General features: G+C 45.5%; 1 protein-coding gene across 1 annotated transcript in view; it reads right to left on the bottom strand.

Moving 5' to 3' along the window:
* Positions 1-3,222: 3,222 nt before the first annotated feature.
* The window catches only part of GNG4 (G protein subunit gamma 4), a 95,058-nt gene continuing 72,844 nt past the window's right edge, over positions 3,223-25,436 (bottom strand). Inside the window, exon 4 of the mRNA XM_045391508.2 lies at positions 3,223-7,757. Within this exon, the coding sequence (XP_045247443.1) occupies positions 7,629-7,757 (129 nt within the window). The 3' untranslated portion in view covers positions 3,223-7,628. The remainder of the gene's footprint in view (positions 7,758-25,436) is intronic.

Raw genomic sequence — 25,436 nt, 5'->3', positions numbered from 1 at the left:
GTTAGGAAGCAGGAGGTGAGCGGCCAGTGAGCATTGCTGCCTGAGCTCTGCCTCCTGCCAGACCTGTGGCAGCATTAGATTCTAATAGGAGGGTGAACCCTATGTGAACAGTGCATGGGAGGGACCTAGGTTGCTCCTTATGGGACTCGAACGCCTGATGATCCAAGGTGGAACAGTTTCATCTGAAACCATGCCCCTCACCCCACATGCATGGAAGAATTGTCTTCCACAAAACCAGCCCCTGGTGCCAAAAAGGTTGGGGACTGCTGATTTACAGGAATAGTCACTTATGCCTACTCTGGCTTAGTGAAACAATAGGGCAGAGCAAGCAGATCGGATGTGCATTTGTCTCACACGAGTAAAGGGATGACTTTGACTTCTGCCTGTCCTTTGTCCGCAAGGAATTTCCTTGTGGGCAAATTGTGAGGGAGTGCGTGGGGGTTGGGGGACTGGTGGTGGGGGTGGTGGTGTGTATGTAACTATCTTATTTAGGAATAGAGTGGGAGACAGGTTTGCCCGAGGCAGTTCCCAGCTTGACCCTTCCCTCTGGCTTAGTGATTTTGGGGAGATTTCTTTTCCTTTCACAGCCAGAACCCCGGGCCTCAGAGGGTTTATGGCATCGTGGGGGAGACAGATCTTCTTTGAGTCATCACTTACACAGATGTCAAACTGCAACCATGACAAGGGCCTCAAAGGAGAGCCTCACAGTGAATAAGAACCTAGAGATAGATTGGACCTCGTCAGAGAGGTCAGAGAAGGCTTGAGTCTTCAGTGATGCTTGAGTCAAGATCTACCAAATCAGTCCATCTGGCAAAGAGAGGAGGGAAGAGTGTGCCAGGCAGAGGAAGCTGCAGGTGCAAAGGCCTTGTCCAGCAGGGAGCATGGCTAGTAGGTGGGCTTGAATCATGGCCGGTGGGGATGGAGCACAGGGTTCTCGGGGGAGTGAGGTGTGAAAGGGATGCTGGAGAGTAAGTAGGAGTCAGGGCAGGCAGGGCCTTGGAGGCCACCCTGGGTCACTAGGGAATCTTTGAAGTAAGTGGTTACAATACCAGCATGCTAAAGGTTAATGATCGTATGTGAGTTTGAACATTTACAAGTTAGTACATTATGTATAGCTGAAACGGAATCAAGTTGTGAGGGTTTGCCTAGAAACCAGATGGAGTGCAGGATGGTACTAATGTGTCGCTGGCTTGTCCACACATCAACAAAAGCATTAAAACTGGGCAGACGCCCAGCTCATCCTCTACCTTTGCTGCTCTGGGCCTACATCCTGAGGATGGCAGAGCACATCCTGTGCCACCCAGGAGATGCGGCTGGAAGCTGGGGGTTAGAGGGCATCCTCTGATCTTTCATGAAAACAGCCCATGGCAGGGCATGGTGGCTCCCACCTGTAATCCCAGTGCTTAGGAGGCAGAGGTGGGCCAGGAGTTCAAGACTAACCCAGGCAATATAGTGAGACCCTGTCTCTACAAAAAAATAAAAATAAAAATAAATTAGCCTGGCATGGTGGCGTGCACCTGTAGTCCCAGCTACTCAGGAGGCTGAGGCCGGAGGATCGCTTGAGCCCAGGGACTCGAGGCTGCAGTGAGCTGTGATGGCGTCACTGTACTCTGGCCTGCACAACAGAATGAGATCCCGTCTCAAGAAAAAAACAACAAAACAAAAAACCTCACCCATGACCTGGTGTCTTACCCCTTGAAGAGCTGAGGAGAAGTAAGTGTGAATAATTCTGTCTAATGGATTGCTATCATCTATGTTCTTCTCAGTGTTACAGAACAGGGATCCTGATCCAGACCTCGGGAGAGGGTTCTTGGATCTCACGCAAGAGAGAATTCAGGGCGAGTTTGCAGTGCAAAGAGAAAGCAAGTTTATTAAGAAAGTAAAGGAATAAGAGAATGGCTACTCCGTAGACAGAGCAGTCCCACGGGCTGCTGGTTGCCCATTTTTATGGTTATTTCTTGATGATATGCCAAATAAGGGGTGGATTATTCATGCCTCCTCTTTTTAGGCCATATAGGGTAACTTCCTGATGTTGCCATGGCATTTGTAAACTGTCGTGGCGCTGATGGGAGTGTAGCAAGGAGGACAACCAGAGAGGTCACTCTTGTGGCCGTCTTGGTTTTGCTAGGATTTAGCCAGCTTCTTTACTGCAACCTGTTTTATCAGTAAGGTCTTTATGACCTGTATTTTGAGCCGACCTCCTATCTCATCCTGTGACTTAGAGTGCCTTAACCATCTGGGAATGCAGCCCAGTAGGGTTCAGCCTCATTTTACCCAGCTCCTGTTCAAGATGGAGTTGCTTTGGTTCACACACCTCTGACATCAGATCAGTGTTGCTTGTTATTACTCTTATTATTTTCATCTCAAATCTGAAGATTCACCAGAACAAACTTCCTTCTGCCCTTTGGTTTGCTCGCTCCCCTGGCTCCCAGCAGCAGGGGGGCTGCTGACAATGGGCAGATTTGTGGTTGAGTTCCATGGGGGCTGGAGCTGAGGATCAGAGGCAAGCCCTTTTGACTCATGTCGTGGGGTCCCAGCGTGAAGCTGCTCTGTGATTGCCCTGGAACTCAACACGCCAGAGCTGCCACAGGGAGATGGCAGAGGCTGCTTGGTAGCTGAGAACAAGAGAGATGCCCTAGGAGATGCTCAGAAACAATCCGAGGTTCAGAAACGGGGCCAGAGCCCCCAGGGATGTGAGCAGAGTGGCCATCGGTGTTCCAGCCCCAGTGTATTAACACCTATGGGCTGGGTGACCTGGGCATCTAAGCTTGCATTCAGAGGTGTCATAGATGAGCTGCCTGGGGCCTGTGCTGCAGCTCCCTCCTCAACGGTGGTGTCTGATGACAGGGTTTTGCAGCAGGCCATCTCCTCCATCCATTCCTGATGGTCAGAAGGCAGGAGAGCCTGAGAGGACAGCATCTCCATCATCACATGGGAACTCCCAGGGGGATCCCTCACTGTCTTCCCGAAAGACACAAATTCCACAGAGTTTGCGCATCTTGTTCACAGGGCCCCACCTGCGTGGTGCTGATGGCCTATTCTCCATTCAGATAGCTGAGGATCATAGTTTGTACTTTAAAATGATGTCAAGCATGCTCTTAAAATGCCCCACTAGCGATGCTAGTTATCATTAATGTAATGTTAATGGTATCTAAAGAGGAGTAAAAATTTGAGCAAAGTGCCAAAAAAAAAAAAAAAAAAAAAAAAAGGTAGGATTCCTGATTGCAAGTCACAAAACCCAACTTTTTATTAAAGTATAACATACACACAGAAAAGTGCCCAAATCAAAAGTGTACAGCTCCAAGAATGTTCACAAACGGAACGCACCCAGGTAACCGGCAACCAGATCAAGAAACAGAACATCCCAGAAGCACCCAGCACCTCATGTCCCTCTTCTGGTTACTCTCTTCTTAGGACTGATCTCTACTTGCAACCACAAGGATGAGTTTTGGGTTTTATACTTTATATAAATGGAATCCTATGGTGCATTTTTGCCTTATCTTGTTCACCACTAGGTTGGTGAATACACTCCAAGCTGGGGGTGGAGTTGCAGCTCATTCTCATTGCAGTCTGGGATTCCATTGTGTGAATATACCCTAATGTGCTTATCCAACCAACATGGGCATTTGGGTGCTTTCCCGTTTGGGGTTATTATGGAGAGAGTTTTTGTGAAGATTTAGGGCGTTTCTCTGGATGAACACATGTACGCACTTCTGTTGGGTATACACCTAGGGGTGGGATTGTTAGGTCATATATATTTACATCCAACTCAGGCTATTTCATGAAAGAATAAGGAATGTACTGGAAGGAGTTTGCTGGCTTAAAGAATTGACAGAAAACTAGAAGGGAGATCTGTAGGAAGATAGGTGGAGGCGGAGACAGCTCAGCAAGTCCAATGAGTGGAGCAGAAATGACATTCCCAGGACCCTGCCATCCCTGGACATTGCTACCAGTGGACACACCATCCCTTCAGCCTGCCAGCCCTAGACACCTGCCTTACTGGATGACTACCAACCCCGGACCATGGTGACTTCCTTGAAATGAGTCTCAGCATCCCTTCATTTCTGTGTCACATTCTCCAGGCTCATAGCCCCAAGCAAGGGTCCAGGTAGTCCACCCCAGGTCAATGACCACTTCCTGACTGGTATGGGGCTGGAAGCAGGGTGTGCCTGAGAGACAGGGAATACCTACCTCCCTTCTTCAGCTTCCACGGTGGGTACTACACACCACTAAGGTTATATCTAAGGCATGATGTCCCTGCTATAGGAAGGGAGGGGAGATGCTGGACGGTTAAGCTGAAAACACAAAAATGACAACTGTCCTCACAGCTGCACTCCATAATGCAAGCAGGCTTTATTCCATTCATCTTCCACTGACAGAGTGGGGGAGCTCAGTGACATGTCTGTGGATCTCATAGCTCATGTGCAGAAATCTGCATCTAAGAAGAGGGAGCTAGGCCAGGTGCGGTGGCTCACGCCTGTAATCCCAGCACTTCGGGAGGCCAAGGCGGGCGGACCACTTGAGGTCAAGGGTTTGAGACGAGCATGGCCAACATGGTGAAACTCTGTCTCTACTAAAAATACAAAAATTAGCCAGGTGTGGTGGTGGGTGCCTGTAATCCCAGCTCCTCGGGAGGCTGAGACACGAGAATTGCTTGAACCCAGGAGGTGGAGGTTGCAGTGAGCCGAGATGGTGCCACTGCAGTCCAGCCTGGACGACAGAGCAAGACTGTCTCAAAAACAAAAAAAAGAAGTGGAAGCTGGGTTCACGACCACTCTAGGAAGGGTGACCCATCTCAAAATGACATAGGTCTGGAAGAGGTGCAATAAAAGGACAGAAAAGCATCTCATAGGGGGAGGTAAGGAAGAGAGGAGGAAAAGGAAAAGGAGAGAGAACAAAAGGGAGCCTGAATCTGGAGGGACGGGACATGTAAAAACAACGCAGAGAAAGTTTGGTGGAAGAGGAAAGCAGCATTTTTTTGACCTGATTTTGATGCTCTCTGTGCTGTCCCACTTTCTCAGCTTCTCTGATGTGCTTTTGTGACTTGTGCTTTGCTTCATCGGGTTAATGATGTTGGCGTGAACCACAGAATAAAGAGATCCTGGTCATAAACTGCACTATCAAAGGATCTGAGGTCTTAGCGTCACATCCAGCATACAATTCTGCTCTAGTTTGAGCATCTTAACAACACTGATACTATCAGTGAGCTGATAATGAAACTCAGAATGGGTTTTAACAAAAGAAGCAAGGAATAAAAATGTCCTAAATCCATTTACGAGGGCAGCAAGTCATTAATTGATCTGAAAATTATATGTGCCTCTTTGCAGGCAATTTTATTCATCCAACAGAACCATGGTCTCTTTGAAGTCATCCATTCTTCCCTATATTATACCATGGCATTTAGTACATTTATTTGTTTTAAATGATAATCAGAGCTTTCATCTATGTCGCATCTCTGTTTCCTCTCAGACAGAAAGGCAGGATAATTACCATTAAGCCCAATTTGCAGGTTAGAACATTTCAGGCACACAATGGCCTGCTCTGTATCACACAGCAAGTCTTGGTCAGAACTAGGGAGACAGGCAGTTTCCAAATAAACAGAATAGAAAAAACTTAGGCAAAGAGCTCTGCTCCCACAGTGTATTCTCCTCTTTCATCGGGGTCATATGAGTTTGGTTTAGGTAGGGCCTTCAGGTTGATCTTAGACAATCCAAGAGCTAATTCATCAATGTCAAGCCTTTCCTTGGGGCATCCATGAATCACCTTCCTTAAACTGCCAGAATTCGGCTTCCTCCTGGTGAACGTGGGAAGTGAAGTGTGCCATGGGTTGGTGCAAAAAAGGTGTTTGCTTCACGGTGTGCAGTTAAGATAGTTTGCGGGTCTCCCTACCTGCAAACAGGTAGACCTGGAAGGTAGCACAGTTCAGGGGGCTAAGGGAACTCTGGGGCCGGGCTGCCTGCCCTCAAACCCCAGTTTTTCTGCTTACTATGGGTAACCTTGGGCAAACTACATAAACTTTTTGTGCCTCAGTTTCCCCTCACTCTAAAACAGACATATGGCCGGGTGCACTGACTCACACCTATAATCCCAGCACTTTGGGAGGCCGAGGTGGGCAGATCACTTGAGGCCAGGAGTTGGAGACCAGCCTGGCCAACATGGTGAAAGCCCGTCTCTACTAAAAATACAAAAATGAGCCAGATGTGCTGGCCTGCGCTTGTCATCCCAGCTACTAGGGAGGCTGAGACATGAGGATCATTTGAACCTGGGAGTGGAGGTTGCAGTGAGCTGAGATTGTGCCATTGCATTCCAGCCTGGGCAACAGAGCAAGACTGTCTCAAAAAGATGAATAAAATAAAACAAAACAGACATGCACTTATGGTATTTATTGTTGGAAGATTAAGTACCTTAATGCACACCAATGCTCAGATGACTAGGGGGCACACAGGGGGCTGCTGTCACCATGACTCACTCCTGCAGAGGAGGGACTGCCCTAGTAAAACCCCAGCAGGCCCAGCGCTGTGTCCAGAACAGGTGCTTATATTACTGCAGCCCACAATGGAACTACTAAGTAGGAGCCAAAAGAGGAGGGAGCAGGAAGAGGTGGCATTTGGAGAGGGGAGATTGCACCCACAGGTCTGCTACAGATATCAACGGCATGGGGTACTTTTACAGTCAAGTTGACTTCAGTGTCTGCCCACCATCTATCTTTGCAGGACCACTGAAACAAGGGACATCCACCATGGCCCCGGGAGGATACGTTAAGAAAACCATTCCATGGCTGGGCGCGGTGGCTCACGCCTGTAACCCCAGCGCTTTGGGAGGCTGAGGGGGGTGGATCACAAAGTCAGGTATTTGAGACCAGCCTGACCAACATGGTGAAACCCTGTCTCTATTAAAAATACAAAAAATTAGCTGGGCATGGTGGTGCATGCCTGTAATCCCAGCTACTCAGGAGGCTGAGGCAGGAGAATCGCTTGAACCCAGGAGGTGGAGGTCGCAGTGAGCTGAGGTCGCACCACTGCACTCCAGCCTGGGCAACGGAGCAAGACTCTGTCTCAACACCACCACCACCACCACCACAACAACAACAACAAACAAAAGAAAACCATTCCAATCCTGTGGGTCGTCTTTTCACTAGGATGATGGAAATGCAGGAACTAGAGAACCTCTGCAGCTGCTTTCTCCAGGAAAGGAGATGAGAACGTTATATGTTTCAGTTGGCCAAAATGCTCTAATTTGATACTGAATATTGCAAATAAAAGATATTTAGGCATTTTTTTTTTAAAATAAGTTATCCCCTGAAATGTATTCATATGATATAAACTTGGAAATTGATGTTTAAAAATTTTAAACTCTTAACTCCAGACTTATTTTTACATGGCACATTTGTTATTTGGCTATAAAAATTTTGATTTTCTTTGCCAATAATGAAAATAACATGAAAATGAAAAGGAAAAAAATGAAATTGAATGCCACGAAGTAAACAGATGAAAACATAAGACAAGCCCTGGCCACCATTGGCTGGGCAGGGATGGGTGCTAGTCTCACTCCCTAAGGCTTAGAGCATGCATGGTCTCTACAGGGGACTTCGAAGGTCAGAAAAGGAGGCGTTTTCATCACACATGAAGTTAGAGAATGGTACAAAAGAACTTCTTCTCGCGAAAGGGGTTTTCTGACGCAGGCACTGGAATGATGAGAGGGTCTTCCCGCACGTGAGCTTCACAGTAGGCCAGGAGGTCCGCAGCTGCCTGGGAGACCTATGAGGGCACAGAGCACAGGCATTTGGTTAAAGGCCCCTTCGCAGAGTGGGTCCAGGGAAGAGGTGTCCACGTAGAGTGAGGATAAGCCCTAGGATAGGCTTTATAGTGCGCACAGCCTATGACAAGGTCATGCCCAGGCTGGAGGGAGGGTTCGTGCAAACCCAGGAGACTGGTTCGAAGTGTGCCTCCAAGAAAGGGAGGCTGCCCTTGCAAGGCAGGTCAGCATGGAGACAGGAATAAGGGATGGCAGGAGGCTCAAACAGCCTTGCTATACTTTTGAGTAGGTGAGGAGTGGAGGCTCCAGGACAGTAGTCTCACAATGACTTTGCTAAACCGTTTCCGGAAGAAGAAAGCAGAAGGCAGCCCCTGGCCAAGCCAGTGTGATCATATTTATTATCATTATTAGTGGTTTTATTGCAATTCACTCTTGTGACCAACACAGAGAGACACTTCATCCTCCTCAACAGAAGTCATATTTAGCTATGTTTTAGAAGCATACATGTTTTATTTTTATTTATTTTTAATTTTTATTTATTTATTTTTTGAGGCAGAGTCTCACTGTGTTGCCCAGGCTAGAGTGCGGTGGCACGACCCCCGCTCACTGCAACCTCCATCTCCCAAGTTCAAGTGATTCTCCTGCCTCAGCCTCCCAAGTAGCTGAGATTACAGGCACCCACCATGCCCAGCTAATTTTTGTATTTTTTGTAGAGATGGGGTTTCACTATGTTGGCCAGGCTAGTCTCAAACTCCTGACCTCAGGTGATCTGCCCTCCTCAGCCTCCCAAAGTGCTGGGATTACAGGCGTGAGCCACCGTGCCCGGCCAGCACACATGTTTTCACTTGGGGTGGCCGCTCCCCTGCGGCGAGAGGTTCTCCTGACCAGAAAGTTCTTTCCCCTGCATTTCTTTCCAGGCTCATCTGAAGCCTGCTGGTGCATGGCAGTTGTACATCAAACTGTCCCCAAGCTCAAGCCCAGAGGAAGAGCAGGTTGCGAGAGGGCGGAGTGCAGACAAGCATTTGCTAACAGGGAGAGGCAGTTACGAGCTTATTTTGTTCATGGTCTGTGTCATGTGCTTGGCAAATAAATGGCCTGTGCATTAACTCATCCTGCCAATTAGGCTGTTCTGCCTGCGAGTGTTTATTAGAGGATTACAGGCAGGGGTAAGTACATAGCAGTCAAATGAAATCCTTTTAGTACATTCGATGTCTAAATCTTCCCTAGAATGATAAAAATGTTCCACAGATGAAGAAAAAAAATGTTTAGAAAACTCCAGCTACACAGGCCATACACATTCCCTTCTGGGTTTTAAAAAATTGGCTCATCTTTCAACATTTTACAGAGATTCTTCTGATTTTCAGCCCAGACCTAACCGATTTAGCAATGGCTAGGAATAATTTCAGAAGAGATATACAATGAATCAACTAAACACATCACTCAAATAAATCAACTTGAAATTTAGCAGATGAGTCAATGTAAATCCTTACAAAGCCTACATTTGTTAAGAATGTGGCATGGAGAAATGAGTTCCTATAAACATCAGGCTTCTAGTTCTACCCCCTCCCCTGAGCCAGCTGTGTGTCCTTGGGTAAGTAGCTCAACCTTTCTGAGCTTCACTTCCTTCATTTGTAAAATTCAGGAGCGTTGGAGAGCTCTAAGGTCCCAATTTACTCTAAAATGTCTATGATTCTACCTTTAATAGCATGGTCAGTATTTAAGATCCTAAAAATGTGTATGTTGGGTTTAATAGGAGTGTTTGAAGTTTGCAGTGGTTTATAGGACGCCCATATAGGAATTTCCCAGATGGGTGAGGCCCAGGGGAAAACTGAATCTGTGGGGGGGGTCTGTGAAGTCATCACAAGGAGCTAGAGCACAGGCTTAGGGAAACAGACTCTGAGGCCCACAGGGCTGTGATGGACACAAGAGAATGGAATCACATGGTGAGTGTGCAAACTCAGAGCCGTTGGGCTTGGGAGATTGAGCCCTCCCTTGCTGCCACCTTCTAAGGAAAACCGAGTGCCCTCCCCAGCTGCTGGAGTCATGACCTTCTTAGTTTCCACTCCTGGCTTCTCACCATGCCCAGAGATGCAGAAGCTGCTGAGGTCTGGGGTCTCCCTCATGGCCACCATGTTAGGACAGCGACTAAATTCATCCAGTGGCCCTTCTGGCAACCCCTGGGCAGCACATACAAGGGCTGCAGTGTTGGAACAACCACATTGCTCCTCTAGGAGCCACTGTCTTCTTGGGTTTGCTAGGTCTGGACCCCTGACTCCAGTGAGCTCTTCTGGGAGCTCCATTTATGAATGGCTCGGCTGGACACAGTGGCTCACCTGTAATCCCGGCACTTTGGGAGGCCAAGGCGGGTGCATCGCCTGAAGTCAGGAGTTCAAGACCAGCCTGGCCAACATGGTGCAACCCCGTCTCTACTAAAAATACAAAAAATTAACTGGGCGTGGTGGTGGGCACCTGTAATCCCAGCTACTCAGGAGGCTGAGGCAGGAGAATTGCTTGAACCTGGGAGCTGGAAGTTGCAATGAGCTGAGATTGCACCACTGCACTCCTGTCTGGGCAATAAGAATGAAACTCCATCTCAAAAAAAGAAAAAAATAAATAATGTCTTGCCTGACCATCATGCCCTCTCCAGTTTTCTAGTTTTCACTCTTCCCATTTACTTCATTTTTTCTGGGCATGCTCCAGTTTCATCTGAATTCTCTATAATCCTCTTTATGTCATTCAGGAAGGAAGTATTCACTATCTACCCTTTAGCTAATTGAAAGGATGCAAGGGAAAGCACAAGGTCCTCTAGAAAATCTCACTGTGATCTCAAACATGATGTAGTCACTATAATAATCCATGTGTGCTGAAATGTCACAAAAGAACACTTGCACGCCACTGTGGATCCATGATGAGAGGCCAGGAGACGGGCATCTGATAACCTGTCCAGTCCCACACAGTAGCGGACACCTTGGTGAATCTGCCCCCGTTCTCCAGAGGGCAATCACTGGACTTCTGGGCCCAGAAACATGATTTCCTGGCACACTCAGAATGGATCATCTCTTGTGGCTGGCTCATATTAAACAAGCTCAGGAGGCAGCTGGATAAAACCATAATACAAATAGAAGCTAACATTTACATTTACTGATCGCTTCTCAGGTGCCAGCACTGTGTTACACGCAACAGATGTACTATGCCATTTAATTCTTCTGATAAGTACGATTCTAGCCTGGGCAACATAACAAGACTCTACCACAAAATGAAAAAAATAGCCAGCCACTCCAGCCTGGGTGGCAGAGCAAGATCCTGTCTCTAAAAAAAAAAAAAAAAAAAAAAAAAGCACAATTCTTTATTTATAATTGACAAATAAAAATGGAATATATTTATGGTATACAACATGATGTTTTGATACATGTATACATTATAGAATGGTTAAATCAACCTAACTGACACATCCATTACCTCATATACTTTTCTTTGTGGTTAAAAACATGTAAAATTTACTCTTTTAGCAATTTTCTTTTTTCTTTTGAGATGGAGTCTCTCTCTGTCATCCAGACTGGAGTGCAGTAAGGCTATCTCAGCTCACTGTAACCTCCACCTCCTGGGTTCAAAGAGTTTTCCTGCCTCAGCCTTCTGAGTAGCTGGGATTACAGGCTCCTGCTACCATGCCTGGCTAATTTTTTATTTTTGGTAGAGATGGGAGTTTCACCATGTTGCTCAGGCTGGTCTCAAACTCCTGACCTCAGGTGATCTGCCCGCCTCGGCCTCTCTATAATCTGTGCTGGGATTACAGGCATGAGCCACTGAGTCTGGCAAGCCATTTCAAGTATACATTAAGATAAGTATACTTAAAGTATACTTTAAGATAAGTACTATTCTTAAAGCCACTTTACAGATGAGGAGACTGAGGCACAAAGGTTAAGAAGGTCACCCATCTATTAAGAGAGGAAACCAGGGCCGGGCATGGTGGCTCATGACTGTAATCCCAGCAGTTTGGGAGGCCGAAGCGGGCAGATCACGAGGTCAGGAGCTTGAGATCATCCTGGCCAACATGATGAAACCCCATCTCTACTAAAAATACAAAAATTAGCTGGGCGTGGTGGCCCATGCCTGTAATCCCAGCTACTCGGGAAGCTGAGGCAGGAGAATCGCTTGAACCAGGGAGTCAGAGGTTGCCGTGAGCCGAGGTCACGCCAGTGCACTCCAGCCTGGTGACAGAGCGAGACTCCATCTCAAAAAAAAAAAAAAAAGAGAGCGAGAGGGAGAAAGCAGCAGAATTTGAAGCTAAGCTATACTATACTACAGCCGTCCCCAACCTTTTTGGCACCAGGGAGTGGTTTCATGGAAGACAGTTTTTCCACTAACTGGGGATGGGGGGATGGTCTCAGGATGATTCAAGCGCATTACATTTATTGTACACTTTATTTCTATCACTATTACATTGTTATACATGATGAAATAATTATATACAATTCACCATAATGTAGAATCAATGGGAGACCTGAGCTTGTCTTCCTGCAACTAGATGGTCCCATTTGGAGGTGATGGGAGACAGTGACAGGTAGTCAGACACAGGATTCTCATAAGGAGCTTGCAACCTAGATCCCTCACACACACAGTTCACAATTGGGTTTGTGCTCCTGTAAGAATCTAATGCGGCTGCTGATCTGACAGGAGGCAGAGCTCAAGCGGTAATGCAAGCAATGGGAGCACCTGTGAATACAGATGAAGCTTTGCTTGCTCACCTGCTGCTCACCTGCTGCTGTGCGGCCCGGTTCCTAACAGGCCACAGACTAGTACTGGTCCAGGGCCTGGGGATTGGGGACCCCTTTTCTACTCCACAGAATCTACACTTGATACGGAATCTATAATCTACACTGTATGCAGAATCTATACTCAGCCGCCATACTACAGCGGTTGCTTTGTTAATTGACAATGAGACCCGTAATTCTCAAGTGGCCTGGAACGTTCTCACCTGCCCAGCCAGCGCACAAGAGGAGAGATCCTTGTGGAACAACTACCTGGGAGCTCACAGGACCAGAAGAAGGAGCGTCTTCCACCTAGAGTGTCTTAGGTCGTTTCATTTAACTTAGAGACAGGAAGTGTCTTCAGCTGGGACTCACCCACTGTCCCCGCACCCTGAGAAGTGCGGGATGGACACGGTCACTGTGGTCTCCAAGACACCCCTTCCTCTAGGCTGTGACCTGCCAATCCCCTTCTGTCTACACATACAATCCAGCTAATCAGAAGTTGGCTGGTTAAACTGTCACGACAGCTTTCTTCCCCTTGATCAGTTTACCTGTCCAGTGGTTATCAACATCCAACATGGGCCAATTCGACTCTTTCAATTCTCTGGGAGCAACCTCAAGGGGGCGCCTCACTGTGGAAGCTGCATTATCAACCAGTACATCAAGTACATCATGACCAAACATTAAAGGAGTGGGCTCAAAAAATGTTGGGGCTTTGGGGAACAGCTCAGTCAAGGGGAGGTCAGCTTGGGCCCACGTTCCACTCCACAGCGGAGTAACTTCTTCCCTTACAGCCCAGTGTCTGCAACACCCTAACAATTATGCTGTTAATAGTCTGGCCTTGCCAGGTCTAAGCAGGTCTAATCTAGGAATTTTTCTGTCACCTCCCAAAGGTGATGCTGTACTTGATGCCGCAATTTTTCTTGCAAGAAAATGAGTTGTTCTTAGGTTGCTTCCTTTTGTTGCTTTAAGATCACAGTTGCGTTTGCTGAGTTATAGCTACACTCCTCTGGCTTGCTGAATCCTGTCTGTGCATCCATGCAACAGAAATGCACACATGATGAAGCCAGTATTAGTGCCGATCAAGAAGTGCTCAGTTTAAGCCCGAATGTGTGGATCTGGGTTGGTTCCATGCAACATTAATTTCCTAGGTGCACACAGAATTACTGAAATGTAACACTATGAAGAATGGCCCACTTACGCACAGCTGCATCTAATAGAGCATAAGTCATCTTACAGCAAAATAGTCAAGGGAGTTTTCTGCCTTCATCACCCCCTCTTTTCACATAGTGTCCAGAGTCCTATATAACCTGTATAACCAAAGTATCTTGGGTAACCCCTGAAGTTTATTGTTAATGTGATCTGAAAAGATAAATATAGGTAATGACCATCTTAATGAGCCTGATACATGAAAGGTGGCGTCCCAACAAATAGCTCAGCATCCAGGTATTAATTAACCTAAGCCTGCTCCTTCCGCTGAGAGGGAGATTTTCTTAATCAGCCCTAGATTGATGTTTATGGTTGGAGGTTTCCTTCAACACGCACCAAATAGGGGTTGCAGACACCGCCAGATCCCATTAAACATCTGCCATCTTTGGAACATAAAGTAGACAATTTTCTTTCAAGGAGAAAATCTTATTCTGGTAGAAAATTGAAAATTCCTTTACTGTGTATGCTTTCTCATCAAGCCTGAATTCGGCTTTCCCTCAAGTTTGCTGTGATGAAATGCCTGGAGCATCTCCGTGCCTCCCCGTCTTAGTATTGAACTGTTAGAGTTACAAGACAACAGATGTTGAAAAGAATCGGTAGCTTGGGAACAACTGTGGAATTTTACCATCACATTTCAGAGTAAAAGAGGTGATTAAAGCAGCCCAAGTTAGCACATAATCCTGTTAGTTGCACTATAATTACAAGCTTCAATGATGGGAGAAAATGCCGCAATTACCATAGTCACATTCCGTGACAAGACAGATGACATAATTATTATTCTGGCTGTGACACCCACTGCATTTATCCTTTGCACCTGAAGTAGACAGACCCACACCTATTTCTAAGCTGGTCTAGTTAACAGCACTACTGGGGATCAGTTAAAAGCACCTAGGTTGGCTTTGCCTGTTTCTCCTTCTACTCCAAAAAACAAAGCAGGATTACAGTTAATGGCACAGCCAGGTTGCAGCCAGCATGGTGTAATGGTATATTTTACAAGGTCAAATTTGGTGCACACACTACTAGAGATATCATATACTGCTTATCCTCAGTGGGATCCTCAGGACATTACAGGTATATACCCCACCTCTAAATTCTCAGCAAGCACTGCCGGGTGAATTCTTGTGCTTTTTTTTTTTCCCTCCTAACATTGGGAAATATTTGAGACCCACACACCAGTTCCTAAGGGCAATCTCTAGATACTTTCATATTATAGCTTTCAGTGGATCCCAGTAACTACTTCATACTATTCCTGCTCAACGTGGGCAATTCTTACTTGTTGGTGGATGCCTGTCTGGGGAGAGACTTCCGCCCAGTGGTTGGGTCCTAGGCCACAGGCAACATCTAGTTGAGAGTGGGTTAGGTTATATCTGAAGGTGGAAACCAGAGAGGGGAGAGTGGGTGATATGTATGAATAAAAGAATAATTCAACAGAGTCCGTCTCTGAATCCTTAAGTCAAATGTCCGTAACAGTGGACTAGCCACTGTTAACTACTTTCAGCATAGGCTTTTTTTTTCCACATCAAAAGTTGATTGCACATTGGGAGCTAAATCTAAGATGCTTGAAAGAGAGTTGTAATATTACCAAATTAACTTAAGTAAGAGTTGTTCTCACATGGCCTTCAGCACAGGAATATTAGAGTCAGAGGTTGCAGTGAGCTGAGATCACGCCATTGCACTCCAGCCTGGGCAATAGAGCAAGACTCTGTCTCAAAAAAAAAAAAAAAAAAAAAAAAAAAAAAAAGAAAAGAAAAGAAAAGGAAGAGAATTTGCTGGGATTTTGACTGGGATCACATTGAATCTATAGATCAAGTTGGGAAAAATTGCTGTTTTAACTATATTGAGTCTTCTTATCCATGAACATGGACTATCTCTCCATTTTATTTAGATGTTCGATTTTTTTCCCTCAGAGTTTTGTAGTTTTCCTCATACAGATCTTGTGCATATTGAATATATCTGGTATATTTTTGCTCATCTTTTTACATTCAACCTGAGTCACTTTATTTTAGGTCTATGTGTAATGTGAAATATATTATTTTTAAAGGTTAAATCTGATAATCTAAATTAGTTTTCCCACTTAACACTTATTATTAAGATAGACATATTTGGTGTTGTTTCTGGTGTCTTATTTTGTTTTTTGAAACTTTTACGTTCTCTTTTGTTTTCTAGTTTATGTGCCATGGTCTTTATTTCTTGTTCTCCAGTAATTAAGAAGTGTAGGCTGGGCACGATGGCTCACACCTGTAATCCCAGCACTTTGGGAGGCCGAGGTGGGCGGATCACTTGAGGTTGGGAGTTTGAGACCAGCCTGGCCAACATAGTGAAACCCCATCTCTACTAAAATTACAAAAAATAGCCGGGCATAGTGGTGCGCACCTGTAGTCCCAGCTACTTGGGATTGCTTGAACCCCGGAGGCAGAGGTTGCAGTGAGCAGAGATTGCTCCATGGCATTCCAGCCTGGGCGACAGAGTGACACTCTATCTCAAAAAAAAAAAAAAAAGCATTTAATCTTTATAGCCTTAATATGTTTATAATGTTAATCAATTTCAGAAATGAAGTTATATTGATTGAGTCACATCTATGAAATATGAAGAAATTGGCTATACTGGACAGTTATCACGCATGTTTTCCCCTAGCAACTGAACCCCTTCACTGGTTGGAGGAGTTATCTACTTTATGAGTCCTTGTGTGGGGAAACAATTCTTTCTCTTAATAGATCTGAAAATGTCAAATACTCACCTTCCCAGAATCTCTTGCATCTTCGCACATATGACTCTGTTTCTATCTGACACACATGTGCCAGACTTCGACTTATGATCTGAGGGGGAAGACATTAGGAGCTTTTGTTCTGGTGGCAGTGGCACTGGCTAGAAGGTTGAGTTCCTGGCTCAGAGTGACAGTGGTACAAACTGTAGCATGTAGTGCTGGGTGGTGATTGCCGCAGTTCCCTCCTCAGACTGTTCTGCAGTGTGTTTTTGAGTGCTGTTCCCAGAAGATGAATCTTAAGCCCACTTCTCTAGACTTCCTAACAATTTTATAAGCTCTTCAAAATCCCTTTAATAAATTCCTTTTATAATCAACTTAGATGCTTATCAACAGTGGACTGGATAAAGAAAATGTAGCATATATACACCATGAAATACAATGCAGCTATAAAAATTAGTGGAATTGTGTCCTTAGCAGCAATATGAATATAGCTGGCAGCCATTATGCTAATTGAATTAATGCAGGCACAGAAAACCAAATACCACATGTTCTCATTTATAATCGGGAGCTAAACATTGAGTACACATGGTCACAAAGATGGGAATGAGAGACACCAGGACCTACTTGAGGGGTGATTGAGGAGGAAGGTAAGGGCTGAGAAACTACCTATTGGGTACTATGCTCACTGCCTGGGGGATGAAATCACTTCTACACCAAACCCTACTGACATGCAATTTACCCACATAACAAACTTGCACATGTACCCCTTGAACCTAAAGTTAAAGTTGAAACTAACCAACTAACTAAATTCCTTTTATATTTACTCAGCCAGGGTAACCTTCTGTTATTTGTAATAAAGACCCTTGGACTGACAGGTGGCCATATTTACACTCTCCTCTCTTCTCCCTCCCCCATTTTAATGTAAGTATTTTCTAGGATTTAATGTAAGTATTTTCTAGGATTGTCATAGTCTACTGCCGACAAATGTTTATTTTTACATCGTATGGATTTCTGAGAAGAATGATAAAAATTACATTTTGTAAGAGCGGTCACCATAGTTATTATTATTTTTTTAAGACATAGTCTCGCTCTGTCGCCAGGCTGGAGTGTAGTGGCGCAATCTCAGCTCACTGCAACCTCTGCCTCCCGGGTTCAAGCGATTCTCCTGCTCAGCCCCCCGAGTAGCTGGGACCACAGGCGTGCACCACCATGCTCAGCTTATTTTTGTATTTTTAGTAGAGACCAGGTTTCACCGTGTTGGCCAGGATGGTCTTGATCTCTTGACCTATGATCTGCCTGCGTCGGCCTCCCAAAGTGCTGGGATTACAGGCATGAGCCACCACGCCCGGCCAGTTATTCTTAATTCTAAGTTTACATTGATTGAATAACCCTGCAACTTCTTTCCTACCATGCCATCCCTGTGTGGAAGTTATTTCGATTCAGTCAGCTGGCTGGATCCCATGTTACACACATGTATGTGCAGAGTCCAGAGGAGGCAGGAGACCACCCGGGCCATGGTGCTGGCAAGAAACCTGAACAGAAGGTCATCTCTGAGCAAGTCAGAGTCTAAAGAAACAGTGTGGCAGTTGGCCCGGCACAGTGGTGTGCCTGTAATCCCAGCACTTTGGGAGGCCGAGGTGGGCAGATCACCTGAGGTCAGAAGTTCGAAACCAGCCTGGCCAATACGGTGAAACCCCATCTCTACTAAAAATACAAAAATTAGCCGGGCATGGTGGTGGCAGGCGCCTGTAATCCCAACTACTCAGGAGGTTGAGGCAGGAGAATCACTTGAACCGGGGAGGTGGAGGTTTCAGTGAGCTGAGATCGTGCCACTGCACTCCAGCCTGGGCTTGTGACAGAGTGAGACTCTGTTTCAAAAACAAACAAACAAGCAACAACAACAACAAAACACTGTGGCAGTGACTAGAAGAACCCCAAAGGTCCTGGGAATAAAGAACAACCACAATGGGCTGGTGCAAGCTCTTCGTCAGGCTCCCAAGGTGAGAGAATTGATTGAGCTCAGGAGTTTGAGACCAGTCTGGGAAACATAGCGAGACCCCCATCTCTACTAAATTTTTTTTTAATTAGCTGGACATGGTGGTATATGCCTACTTAGGTTCGCTTAGGTTTGACAGCCTCTCAGGGTGGAACTTTTGAAATACGAGGCAGTACACTGCCTAGTTGTTCCTATGGAGTTCGACATCAGCCTCACTGGTGACCTAGTGTTCTTTTTGCTGCTGCTACTGATGTTTGTGCATTCCATAAGCTGACACAGATGGACAGAGGTCCCTTATTTGGTACCTTCAGTCCATGGAGTAAGAAAGTTGTCTGATACCCAGATCTGAAGGCTATTAAGAGTAAGAATTGAGAAGACTGACTCTATCACACTGATAAAGAATTAAACAGAATTCTGACCCAGAAACTATAACTTGGCAAAGACCATTTGGATCCCAGTGATGGATATTGGAGGCAGATCACCTTTGGGAGGTAAAGGCAGGTGGATCACTTGAGGTCAGGAGGTATCAGACTGATGTCTCCATGATGAGTGAAATCATGAGTGTTCTGTCTTTCAACAGTGCTCTAAAACAGGGGTCCCTAACCCCCTGCCAGGGACCAGTACCAGTCCATGGCCTGTTAGGAAACGGGCTGCACAGCAGGAGGTGAGCGGCGAGCGAGCAAGTGAGCATTACCGCACGATCTCCGCCTCCTGTCAGATCAGCGGAGTCCTTAGATTCCCATAGGAGCGTGAACCCTATTGTCAACGGTGCATGCAAGGAATCTAGCTTGCATGCTCCTTATGAGAATCTAATGCCTGATGATCTGTCACTGTCTCCCAATACCTGTCCTGTCTAGTTGCAGGAAAACAAGCTTAGGGCTTCCACTGATTCTACATTATGGTGAGTATGTAATAATAATAGCAATAAAGTGCACAATAAATGTAATGCTTGAGTCATCCCCAAACCGTCCCCCACTGCCTGTGGAAAAACTGTCTCTGATGAAACCAGTTCCCAGTGCCGAAAAGATTGGGAACCGCTGCTCTAAAAGATAGGAGAGACTGGGGAAAATGGCTGTGCTATCTAATGAGAACGGGGATGCTACCAGTGCTGAAGATCTGGGCGTGAGTGGTGCCTTGACAATGCTATGAAGGATGCCTCAAGCCCAATCTCATACAGACTCAGAGGGAATGCTAATATTTATCTGATGGACATGAAGCCCTCCAGCACAGCAGGTCCAACAGCACGAAGACTTGTTGATTCTGAATGCTCTATAGTGATGGAAGCTGGATTTGGAGATAACTTTGTCTTGAAAGCGTTTTCTTAAAAGTATTATTATTATTATTATTATTACTGAAATAAAGTCTTGCTCTGTTGCCCTGGCTAGAGTGCAGTGGTGAGATCATAACTCAAAGCAGCCTCTGTCTTCTGGGCTCAAATGATCCTCCCGCCTCAGCCTCCTGAGTAGGCACATACCACCATGTCCAGTTAATTAACAAAAAAAAAAATTTGGTAGAGATGTGGTCTCGCTTTGTTTCCCAGACTTGTCTCAAACTCCTGAGTTCAAGCAATTCTCCCACCTTGGCCTCCCAAAGTGCCAGGATTACAGACGTGAGCCACTGCACCCAGCATAAAATGTTTAATTGGCCGGGTGCGGTGGCTCAAGTCTGTAATCCTGGCACTTTGGGAGGCCGAGACGGGCGGATCACGAGGTCAGGAGATAGAGACCATCCTGGCTAACCCGGTGAAACCCCGTCTCTACTAAAAAATACAAAAAACTAGCTGGGCGAAGTGGTGGGTGCCTGTAGTCCCAGCTACTCGGGAGGCTGAGGCAGGAGAATGGCGTAAACCCGGGAGGCGGAGCTTGCAGTGAGCTGAGATCCGGCCACTGCACTCCAGCCTGGGCCACAGAGTGAGGCTCCGTCTCAAAAAAAAAAAAAAAAAAAAAAAAATGTTTAATTATAGGACTATATGTTTATACAAATATATGTGTACATATATATACATATAGGTGTATTTCTATAAAACATATATGACATAAAATGCATCGTCTTAACTATTTTTAAGTATACAGTTCAGTAGTATTAAGTATATTCACATTCTTGTGCAACTATCAGTACCATCCCTCTCCAGAACTTGCAAAACTGAAACTCTGCTTCCATTAAACAACTCTCCATTCTCTCCTTCCCCCAGCCCCTGGAGACCACCATTCTCCTATTTGTTTCTATGAATTTGACTACTCTAGGTACCTCTTATAGGCGGAATACAATATTTTGTCTTTTTGTGCCTGGCTTACTTCTGTTAGCACAGTGTCCTCAAGGTTCATTCATGTTGTCACATGTGTCTGAGTTTCCTTCCTGTTTAAGGCTGAACCATATTCTGTTTTAAGTATATACTACATTTTGTTTATCTATTCATCTATTGATAGACATTTAGGTAGCTTCTATGCCTTGGCTATCGTGAGTAAGCTGCTATTAATATGGATGTACAGATTTCTCTTCAAGACCCTACTTCCAATTCTTTTGAGTCTATTCGTAGGTGATACATGGATTGTCTCACCTGATCCCATTTCTATAACATTGATTTGGGCCCAGAAATCTTCATAAGTAGGCAACAATGAGGAAGGGGTCCCAGGTTGGGGAGAACAATTGTTCTGAGAGACGGCTAACCACAAACAGCCCCTTGCACAACATCCTGTTCCCTCACTTTGCACGTAGCCCCAGCAGCAGGACTGTAACTGCACGAAACCCCTCCAGCATGACCCTGTAAAGCCTCCTTCCAGCCCTTGCCTTTTTGAAGACAGTCCCTTTTCTGCTGTGCTGCCCGTTGATTCCTTGCAATGTACTTTCCCTCTAATAAATCTGCTATTTTTTTTTTTAAGCCTATGACTGCCTTGGCAAATTCCTTTAGCACTCATCATCCTGACTGTAGTCATCACACCTGCAACAGGCCCTGCATCAAAACAGGTGACTGAGCTGTTCCAAGTACATCAAGCCCATCCTTCAGTGCCTCCTATGACTCAGATCGTGTGTGGATCCAGCCACGTGCAAGACCCTCAGCCCCTGCTCGGGAGGACCTTTTGACTGAGCAGGAATTTTCTCAGAAGCTTTCTTATGGTCTTAATGTATATTATCATGTGTAAATTAACATAATTATGCACATCTGTAATGTGCATAATTATCTCCTATAATGAAATATAGGAGATAGAAATATAGAAATAAAAATCTCCTATAATGAAATTCAATTGAATAAAATGAAATAAGTTTGCTAAAGAAAAGCAGCACGTATTTGCATTACATTTAAACTTCTGCATAATTGAGAATATATATATGTTGCCATGGACATAAATGGCCACTTGGTTGGGTAGAGAATTCACTGTAGATGCTGTTTCTCCTTGGGCTGACATCTTCAGAACTGTGGTGAAGTGTTGTCCAGACTGAGATTTTCCTCCTTTGTGGGTGAGGCACTGTAGTGTAGTGATAGCACCCAAGGTTCTGGGTTTGTATCCTTCCTTCATCAAATGGCAACTCTGGACCTCTTTTCTTTTCTTTTCTCTTTTCTCTTTTCTCTTCTCTTCTCTCTTCTTTTCTTTTCTTTTTTTCATTTCTCTTTTTTGAGATAGAGTCTTGCTCTGTTGTCCAGGCTGGAGTGCAGTGACATGATCCTGGCTCACTGAAACCTTCTCCTCCTAAGTTCAAGCAATTCTCCTGCCTCAGACTCCCAAGTAGCTGGGACTACAGGTGCTCGCCATGACACCTGGCTAATTTTTGTATTTTTAGTAGAGATGGAGTTTCACCATGTTGGCCAGGCTGGTCTTAAACTTCTGACCTCAAGTGATCCTCCCTCCTTGGCTTCCCAAAGTGCTGGGACAACAGGCGTGAGCCACTGCACCTGGCCTGGCCCTGTTTTCTTGTCTGTGAAATGGGTATTCATAGCACCAACATCTCAGGGCTGGTGTGAAAATTCAAGCTCCTAACACATATTAAGAATGTACCCAGGTTGGGTGTGGTGGCTCACGCCTGTAATCCCAGCACTCTGGGAGGCCAAGGTGGGAGGATTGTTTGAGCTCAGGAGTTAGAGACCAGCCTGGGCAACATGGCAAAACCTAGTTCCAGCTACTTGGGAGGCTGAAGTGGGAGGATTGCTCGAGCTGGGGAGGCGGAGGCTGCAGTGAGCCAAGATCACGACACTGCACTCCAGCCTGGGTGACAGAGCGAGACCCTGTCTCAACAAAAAAAAAAAAAAAAAAAAAGAATGTAATCAAGGTTAGGGGTATTTGTCCTAACTGACTGCTTCTTCTGCCTATATTCTTTTCTTTTTTTTCTTTTTTTTAGATGGAGTTTTGCTCTTGTTGCCCAGGCTGGAGTGCAATGGCACGATCTTGGCTCATTAGATTCCTCATGACCTCCTTCCTTGTTTACTGAAGCAGTGTTTGAACGCCTCCCAGGTTCAAGCGATTCTCCCACCTCAGCCTCCCGAGTAGCTGGGATTACAGGCGCCCGCCACTACGCCCAGCTTATTTTTGTATTTTCAGTAGAGACGGGGTTTCACCATGTTGGCCAGGCTGGTCTCGAACTCCTGACCTCCGGTGATCCGCCTCCCCCTCGGCCTCCCAAAGTGCTGGGATTACAGGTGTGAGCCACTGCGCCCTGGCCTCTTCTGCCTATATTCTTAACGGGCTCTTTATTAGTAGTATTGTTTTTGTTTTGCTTTTTGCTGTTGACTTATTTGTTGATGGGGAGATCACTCTTTCCTTTTGAGATTAAGACCCTCAGCAGTATTTGTGTCTCAGTGTCGATCATTTCTCTCACACTCTTTTCTGGAATATGGCAAGCAGTTCGGACCTGCAGATTCAGGTCTTCCTTTATTTAATGAAGTCGTTTCATGTTATATCCTTAAGAGTATTTTCTATTCCATTTACTCTCTCTGCCAGGAACATTCGCATACAAATGTGGGAATGCTGTTGTCAGTCTGGATTTCTATCAGCTTCTAATTGCTTCGATCTGACATTCCATCTGTTTCTTTTGTTTCCTGTGCACCTTTCTGAAGCCTGTCTCCAGGTCATCACTGCGGTTTTCCACAGTATGTGTGACACGCTCCGCTCTTTCCAGCGGTCCTCCTACCTCCCTCCAATTCTTTCCTTAGCTTTTCCACCTTCCTTTCCAACTCATTAGTTTCATCTCTTCTGTTTCTTTTTTTTTCTTTTTGAGATGGAGTTTTACTCTGTCACTTAGGCTGGAGTGCAATGGCGCGGTCTTGGCTCACTGCAACCTCTGCCTCCTAGGTTCAAGCAATTCTCCTGCCTCAGCCTCCCGAGTAGCTGGGATTACAGGTGCCCGCCATCATGCCCAGCTAATTTTTGTATTTTTAGTAGAGACGGGGTTTCACCATGTTGGTCAGGCTGGTCTCGAACTCCTGACCTCAGGTGATCCGCCCGCCTCAGCCTCCCAAAGTGCTGGGATTACAAGTGTGAGCACCGTTCCCGGGCTAAATAAATTTTTAAAAGACAGGGTCTCACTCTGTGACCCAGGTTGGAGTGCAGTGGCGCAATCTTGGCTCTCTGCAACCTCGACCTCCCAGGTTTAGGTGATCCTACCACATTAGCCTCTAGCTAGGACTACAGGTACATGCCACCACACCCGGCTAATTTTATCTATATCTATATCTTTTATTTTTTTGTAGAGATGGGTTTTTGCCATGTTGCCTAGGCTGGTTTTGAGCTCCTGTGCTCAGGCAAACCTGCCTTGGCCTCCCGAAGTGCTGGAATTACAGGCGTGAGCCACTGTGCCAGCCTTAAAATACTATATAATACTACAATAGAAAATTGGGTAAAGGGTAGGAATAGCCAATTAGCAAAAGAAGAATTTAACATACAAAATTAGTTTAATTCCAGTAACAGTCAATGAAATGTATGTTAAAATAACGAGGCGTCAGCAATCAAGAGATGGTATGACATAAAGGTTAAGAGCGAAGGCTCTGGAGACGCACTCCCTAGTTTCCTATCCCTGGGCTCTCACCACTTGCCAGCTGCTGAATTTTAGGCTAGTTAATTAATCTTTATAGACCTCAGTTTCCTCCTTTATATAATGGAGTACCCACTTCATTGGACTGCTATGAGAATTGAGTGAATTTAACGTGACTTATTCAGAACAGCACACAGTAAGCACTCAGTAAGTGTTGGCTACTATTATTATTATCTTTTAAATTGGTATGGCATAATGAATGGCGTTTAGGGCGAGAATGTGGGAAAACAGCCATACATGACTGATAAAAACATAAATTGGTATCCCTTTCCATAGGGAAATTTGATATTGATTCAAACACTTTCTTGTGTATACAGTCATGTGTTGCTTAATGACGGGGCTATGTTCTGAGAAACGCCTTGTTAGGTGATTTCATCATTGTAAGAACACCACAGAGTGTACTTCCGCAAACCTAGATGGTCTATCCGATTACACACTAGGGTATAGCCTATAGATTACAGGGTATAGCCTACTGCTCCTAAGCTACAAACTTTGGAAATGTTAATTAATTAATTATTTTGAGACAGGGTCTCACTCTCATCCAGGCTGGAGTGCAGTGGCATGATCAGGGCTCACTGCAGCCTCAAACTCCTGGGCTCAAGCGATCCTCCCGCCTCAGCCTCCCAAGCAGCTGGGACTACAGGTGTGCACCACATCCAGCTTACTTTTTTGAATTTTTAGTAGAGACAGGGCCTCACTCTGTTGCCCACCCTGGTCTCAAACTCCTGAACTCAAGTGATCCTCCTGCCTTGGTCTCCCAAAGTGCTGGGATTACAGGAATGTGACTATACTGAATACTGTAGGCAACTGTCACACAATGGTAAGTATCTGTGTATCTAAACATATCTAAACATAGAAAAGGTATGGTAAAAATACAGTACTAGAATATCTTTTTTGTTTGTTTGTTTCTTTTGTTTTGAGACGGAGTCTTGCTCTGTCGCCCAGGCTGGAGTGCAGTGGCGCCATCTCGGCTCACTGTAACCTCTGCCTCCCTGGTTCAAGC

The sequence above is a fragment of the Macaca fascicularis genome, chromosome 1 (genome assembly GCF_037993035.2).
Source record: "Macaca fascicularis isolate 582-1 chromosome 1, T2T-MFA8v1.1".
NCBI lineage: Eukaryota > Metazoa > Chordata > Mammalia > Primates > Cercopithecidae > Macaca > Macaca fascicularis.
The sequence above is the reverse complement of the archived record's forward strand: the minus strand, read 5'-3'. Positions and strand labels throughout refer to the sequence as shown.